Source organism: Microplitis demolitor, chromosome 6, assembly GCF_026212275.2.
Source record: "Microplitis demolitor isolate Queensland-Clemson2020A chromosome 6, iyMicDemo2.1a, whole genome shotgun sequence".
NCBI lineage: Eukaryota > Metazoa > Arthropoda > Insecta > Hymenoptera > Braconidae > Microplitis > Microplitis demolitor.
The window spans coordinates 21046454-21054094 of record NC_068550.1 but is presented as its reverse complement, the minus strand read 5'-3'; the positions used below and the strand labels follow the sequence as shown (position 1 = coordinate 21054094).

The 7641-nt window shown below is 29.9% G+C and overlaps 1 protein-coding gene across 1 annotated transcript; it reads left to right on the top strand.

The window, feature by feature from the left end:
* Window positions 1–430: 430 nt before the first annotated feature.
* LOC128668102 (uncharacterized) lies at window positions 431–1222 on the top strand. The gene has a single exon (XM_053740269.1). The coding sequence runs from the start codon at window positions 431–433 to the stop codon at window positions 1220–1222; it is 792 nt and encodes a 263-aa protein (XP_053596244.1).
* The last annotated feature ends 6419 nt before the right edge of the window (window positions 1223–7641 follow it).

Here is a 7641-nt window from a genome sequence, read left to right as displayed (position 1 = left end):
AGACGAAGAAAGAACAGAAAATTACAGGGGAATTTCGCTTCTAAATACAGGGTACAAGTTATTGACAACTATGATGACGGAGAGGCTAAATAACTGGATAGATAAAAAAAAAATTTTAAGAGAGAGTCAGGCGGGGTTCAGGAAAAAAAGAGGGACAAGGGACCACATATTTGTATTGAATAGTCTAATAAACAACAAAATGAAGAGGAAGGGAGGAAAATTATGCATCGGGTTCATAGACTTTAGAGCGGCGTTCGACACAGTCAGGAGACCAAAAATGAAGAGAAAGGTATGGAGGAAGGGGGCCAGAGGGAGAATGCACAGAATAATAAGAGAAATATATAAAAGAACATATTGTAAGGTGAAAGTAGGAAAAAGAAGACAGACAAAAGAATTTATAACAAGAAAAGGGGTAAGACAAGGGTGTGCGATGAGCGGAGCGTTATATGGCATAGATATCGACGACCTAGAAAAGACGATGGAAGAGAAGAAGAGAGGAGGGACAATGATTGGGAACCAACGAATACATGTCATGAAATATGCGGATGATGTGGCGCTAGTTGCGGACACAGAAGAGGAGCTAAGAGGGATGCTGAAAGAGCTAGAAAGATACACAGAAGAGAATAAGATGGAGGTGAACGTGAAAAAAACAAAAATTCTAATATGCAGAAATGGAGGTAGAAAAAAGAAGGGAAAGAAATGGATGTATAAAGGAAGTGAGGTCGAAGAAGTCAAAGAATTTAAATATCTTGGGCACCATTTCACCACAAGGAATAGCGCAGGGAAACAAAAAAAGGAACTAGCACAAAAAGCACAAAAGGCCACAAATGCAGTATGGGGAGTGATAAAAAGGAGCAAAAAGAACAGCATGAGGGACAGGATGTATCTGATGAACACTGTGGCAAGAACAGTAGCTCTGTACGGAGTGGAGGTCTGGGGGTGGGAAAAGTCGGAAGAAATAGAGAGGGTGCATAGGAGGCTCTGCAAGATGGCATTAGGAGTAAGAAGGGATACACCAGAATATATTTGGAGGGACGAGATGGGAGTAGAAAAGATGGAAGTAATATTAAAAGAAAGAGCAGTAAGATATATGAAGGATTGTATGATGATGGAAAAAGAGAGATGGCCAAGGATAGCACTGAAAGAAGAAATGAGAGGGATTATGAACAGGTGCCCGACGAAATGGGGGAAAATGGTGAAGGTTGCGCTAAAAAAAATGTAATGCGAGGAGGTGATAGAGATGATCTACAGGGATGCGGGAGTAGAGGAAATAGAGGAAAAGCTGAATGAGGGCATTAAGAAAATGAGAGAGAACGTGAAAAAGGAGGCTGAAGACGCAATAAACAAATCAACGTATAATACATTGTACAAAAAAATAAGATTAGAGAAAGAAGAAGATAACTACTGGAAAAAAGATAATGTAAGAGGGGAGGACAAGGAGATGTGGGCGAGGATAAGGTGTGGAAATTTGGGAAGAGCGGGCAAAAAAGGGTACAGGGACTGGAGCTGTAGAGGGTGTGGGAAAGAGGAGGAAACGTTGATACGCCTACTAAAATGTGAAGGAATATATAAAGGGGTGGAGAAGGAAAAAGAGCTGCTAGAAGAGTGGAGAGGGTTAGAGGATAAAAAAGTAGAAGAAAAAATGATAGCGAAATTAAAAGGAGAGGTTGATATAAAACTATGTACGGTCTTCAAGAGAATTGAAGAAATTTTGAGAGTCAACTCAGGGTTACGGAGCGTGGTGCAAGCGGGATACCAAGACTGTGACGTGCAAAAAATATAAGAAGCCAAAAACAAATAAATTATAGAAGTTAAAAAGTAAGAAAGAAATAATATATATAACGAAGTGAATATTTTACCAAATGAAAATATGATTTATGTAAAAATTTGTATACGCCCTATAAGTTGTGCAAATAAAACTATTTTATATATAGTTGGCCCTGAAATAAAAATATTTAAATAAGTTTTTATCGTGACGATTATACATTTCAAGTAAATTTTATAACAAATAATATTTGATATACAATTTAGCTGAAAGAACTGAAAAATAAATAAAGAAAATTTATATTAGTTAGCCTTGAAATAAAAATTTACTTATCGTAGTCGATGAACAAAACAAGCTAAAAGAATTAACGAAAAAAAAAGTTTACATTAGTAAGAACCAAAAAAAGTTATTAGGTTGATCAGAAGTAATAACTTTTTTTTTCTTTAAAAATCATAAATTTTTTATCAACCATAAAAGATACATGATAAAATTTTTATGGCATAAAAACCCATTTCGCAAGAGTTCGCTGAACGAACTAATATTTTTAGTTTATAAAAAATTTGTCGCAGGATTGAAAGCGAATTCGCAATGTGTAACTTATAAGTATTGACGATAAAAAGATTTGGTGATGGGGGAGAAATGGCGAAACTTCAAAGCCATTTAGAATTTGGGAAGATTTGGATCAGTAAAAATAAGTAGTATTTTCTATACAAAAGCGCAATATCCTTATAAGTTTTTGTTTAAATAAATTTTTGTAATATGTTTGATAGTTTGGTTTGAATTTCAATTTAAAATTCACAGTAATAAAGAGTAGAAAAAAAATTATGTCCAAGAAATGGTGACTCATCAAAACCACTTCCTTGACTATAATATAAAATTTGAAAGATTGAAAATCAAAGAATTTTTTATAAAGAAACAAATTTGAAGAAGCGAATGATGAATCTTCAAAATGATTCTCCAATTACAAATATTCAATTTATGAGCAACAAGATATAGATTTTTTTTAAAACTATAAGACATAAAAAAAATAATTACCAAGTTTATGATATTTACCAACGAAATTTATAAACATTCCATTAAAAAAATCATATATTTCTTGTCATTAAAATTTTTATTAAACAATTATTTTTTTTGCAATACATCAGTCACATTAAATTTATTTCATTTGCCTTTATTTATTTCTTACAACTTTTTTAATGCAACCTAAATAATAAAATATCAAAGCCCCTGGAAAAATATTAACATTCAAAATTTGAAGTTGGAATAAATATGTATTCGCTTAAGCGTAAGTAATTACTCACTTGAGATTTTTCTGGCTTAAGTGTCACAAGTCATCCTCAATTTTACTACCAGTTCCGAATAATTATCCAGTTTAAATTTATTTTCTCTTATAGTTTAAATTACAATTAAGCTTTAATTCGAATTCATAAGTTTCCTACTGTTAATTCAAAAGCTTGACGGAAAAATAAATAAATTATTTCAGTAGATTAATTTCGAATGAGATAAAAACATAGAGACTCTTTACTTGAAGTCAAACTGATTATTATGTAAAATAAATTTTATTGCAATAAAAAATATTTGTAGTTTGAAAACCTGGTACGCGCCGTATAAGAATTCGCCCTATATCGAACCACGGATTGAGTAAAATGAACCAAAGATGGACACAGAGAAAAAAATTTATTAATTAGTAGCTTTCAGATGAAATAAAATAATAACCGAATTTTGGTAGATTTTTCAGAGGGACCATGTTGCCCCATATAAAAATTTTTTTTGTTGGAGCATATTAATGACGAACACATGGAACAAAACTAGCAGAAATAAAAGGGGTAAAAAGAGCAAATATCAAATCTTTTTTTCACGACGCATTTCGCTTCAAATTTAAAGATTTTTAATTTTCGATAAATGTGGTATATTGAGACAAAAAGTAAGTATCCCCCTCCCTTCTTCCCCTATTCGAGCCGCCAAAAACTCAGTCTTTCCTTAAGTACTCCCTTTTGCCCCTCTCTTCCTGAATTATGACCACAGATATTTAAGAGTGGGGGAGAAAAGTAATTATCTGGGGAGATTTTGTTAAGGTCGAAGGTACCATAGACAACATCATTCAAAACCGTTTTCGATTTCGAGACGATCAGTCGTACAGTCAATCTTGTCCCAAAACTACAAACATAAAATCAGTGATCGTTAATAATTTAACTTGAAGTTATTTCTAAGTGAACAGTTACTCTCACAGTAAAGTGTCAGAGTTAATCAAATTAAAAGTTCATTATTTAAAAGTCGACAATTATTAATTGCATCACTCATTACGATGGAATCAATCCGTTCAATATTCAATTGCGAATACGTTGACAACTTAATCAAACAAGTAAATGTCGAAAATATCAATACAGTGGTTCCAGTCATGGGTGGTTTTACGCTGCTTCATATAGCAGCTTTCAATAATGATAAAAGATTGGTGAACTATCTGCTCCGCAAGAAAGCTGATGTGAATTCAAGAAGTAAATACTGGGGTACAGCTCTTCACATTACTGTTATAATGGAGAACTTGGGTATAATTGAAAGCCTCATCAATTACGGAGCAGACGTTAATACTCTGCTAATTCAGGACTCTGATTTGATCCATTACCTGTATAGAGCTGAGCCAAATCTTGAAGAAAATCCTGAGTTTTTATTACAAAAGCATGCCATTGAGACTGCGATGTTGGAAACCTATGATTTTTGTTTTGGCAAATCACCGTTACAAATTGCTGTTGATCGAGGTAATGAAAAAATTGTAGAACTACTTTTAAAAAATAATGCTGATCCGAACCTTGATACTCATTATTTTGGAACACCACTAATATGTGCTATTACTAAAGAAAACTTACCAATTATGGAGCTTCTTCTAACATACGGTGCAAATGTTAATAGTGTAAGTGAAAGTGGTTTTTCAAAAGAAAGTCCTCTACATATTGCTGTCCAATCCCGAAGTTCGGAAGCAGTAGAATTAATCTTGAACCATAGTATGGTTGATATAAATATAGTGACAGCGTATAAATATTCAGCGCTTCATTACGCATTTTTCGCAACCGACGATAATATCATAAGACAACTGCTTAATGCTGGTGTTGATATTAATTTAAAAAACGCTAATGGTAAAACAGCATTTGCTTCACGACAGAATTATTCACAAAAAGTTAAAGACACAATTACTGAATATATTGCCAAACTCAGTGCGACGAATTGTTACATTGATAAAGAAAATTTAGCAGTCGTAGATAGTGGAAAATTTGGTGAATTGCGCGGTCAGTGCATAAGCGAAATTGAAAAACTGAAGATAACATATATTGGTACGAGTAATGTTACACTTTATAATGTTCTATGTAATAAATGTGAACACAAATTAGCTTTAGGTTTAAAGTATGTTAGTGATAGTACTATTTTAAATTTGAACATTGAATCTTTTTTTCCACTATACGGTGGAATGATTGCTTATCGTTTAAGAAAAGCATTAGGACGGAAAAAATTGCTATCCAATGCTATTAGTTTAATTGATGATATTTTCAATAACATTCAACTTCCAAGTACTTTTACGAGGAGTATTTTAAAATTACTGACTAATGAAGATTTGGAAAAATTACAATGATATATTTATAGGAATATTTTTAATTAATATTATTAAGTCTGTAATATTTTGAAACATTTTCATGGGTGTAGGGTTAATAAGTATATAAATTCGTGGTCTTTATTATTAACAATGTCAAATAATTACTTATTTAATTTATTTATTTTCAATACGTATATAACATTAAATGTTTCACTTATAAGTGCACACATTTGTAATTGAATAGATTAAGTTGTGTTTTTATAATTTATATTTTTTTTTTTAATTCTTTGATGGAAAAGAAATATAGTCATTTCAAAAATTAAATTTTAATACAGAAGTTATTTTTAATGAACTCGTAGTCCATAAGTCGTAATTTAAAATTGTAATTATTAATTTAATCAATTTGTTTTTATTACATGTATGAATATTGTATATATGAAAAATAAATCACTATATTTTTTTAATTTTGTGTAATTCTCACAATTTATTTTAATATTTAATTATTTATAATTTTAATTACTATTATTTATTTATTTTTTTAACACGAATTTCTGTAATTGCTTCAAATTTGATTTTTATTTTCATTGTTCTCTAAGTATTTCAAAATAAAGGAAGTAAAGTAAAAATAGAATAAATGAACAATTACATTTTCATTTCAAACATCACTTTGAAATAAATATTCAAAACTTTAATTTGCAAAATTTAAAGCAGAAATTGGCATAGTTGTAGTATTAGTTAATAAATAATAATGAGCGATAGAAAGTATAATCATAAGTTATAAATTTCATTAATAATAATTAATTACAAATCAAAGTCTCTATTGACCATTGATTTTTTTTTAATAATAAGAATAAGAATTAAGAACAAGCTTGCTGATTACACTCAAGATTTAGAAAATAAGATTCTAAAACAGGTAAGTGTAAAGTCATGTTAACAATCCAGCATTCAGCAACATCCCCTTTCATTACCTGCATTGGAACTTGAAATTTTAGTGTCAGCAGCCAGTCAGAAAAAAGTAAATTTAAGATCAATGGTGTGATCAACTTTTAGCGTAAGCGTTAATTGTCATTTGCAATTTATAATTAAACAGAAACTATAAATACTACTTATTATTCTAACTTCTTTCGACTGACTGTAGAGACATTGAAACTCTGAGTTTCGATGCTGTTATCACGAACAGTATTTCAAATAATTTAATTTTATAAAATTCAAAACAAAATATCAAGTATGAAATAGAAGTATATCCATAAAGTTTAATTATTTATTAGTCTCATGATGTAGCTGCAATTAAAATAGGAAAATTTTTATCTGAAATTTTTTCTGCCACAATATAAATCATTAGAATCCATGAAACATATCCAAAATCGGTAATAAAAATTAGATATCAAATAACTTATATCTGAGAGTTAAAAAAACGAATGATAAAATTCCTGTCTGAAAGAATAAAGTTATAATTAAATAAAATTGAAATGGTTAATAATTAAATAATCAAATTATTTCATCAAATTTTTTTTTTTATTATAAAAATTACATTTCAACTGCGTAACTATACAATGAAATCGAAAGTTTAAAAAAAAGCTTAATTTTAAAAGACGTCTCTATTAACACGCAAAACTGACTCTAGCGTGACTCTAGCGTGAATATAAATTTTTATGGAAAATGAGCTTACTCGTGAGCTTTAGCGTGAACTTAAAGAATGACGTGAATATAATTCATATGTATTAATGAATTACTTTAAATTAAATTTAATCGCGAACAAATTCATCATTGAAAATTAAATACTGAATAGATTATATAAATTATTTTAAGTCATAAAAAAAAATTATATTTTAAATCAGATCTCAAATTTTATTTTATAACTGTAGATTATAGAACTTATGATATGTTCAGCCAAAGTTAAATATTACAATATGAATAATATCAGGAAAAACATTTGGAATTAAAAATTGTGACAAAGTGAAGGTTATACCACAACGAAAATAAACATGAAAAGAAGGAATCGTTTTGGTTTCATGAGTAGTATCCCCATCGTGAACGTTCGGAAAACGAGTATAATCGGAAGAAGTCGACAATACACGAACATAGCAACGTTAAATTTGAATTGTTTTTGGCGCGAAAAAGTAATGACACATGATTGGAATATTAATATATATCGATTAAAACAAGGAATTATAATGAAATGAAAATTTACAATAATCCCCAATTAATTACAGACACATATAATTAATTATTGTTTATAACTATCAGAAACTGAATGTTTGTAATGATACGAATCATTTAACATACTTGATAG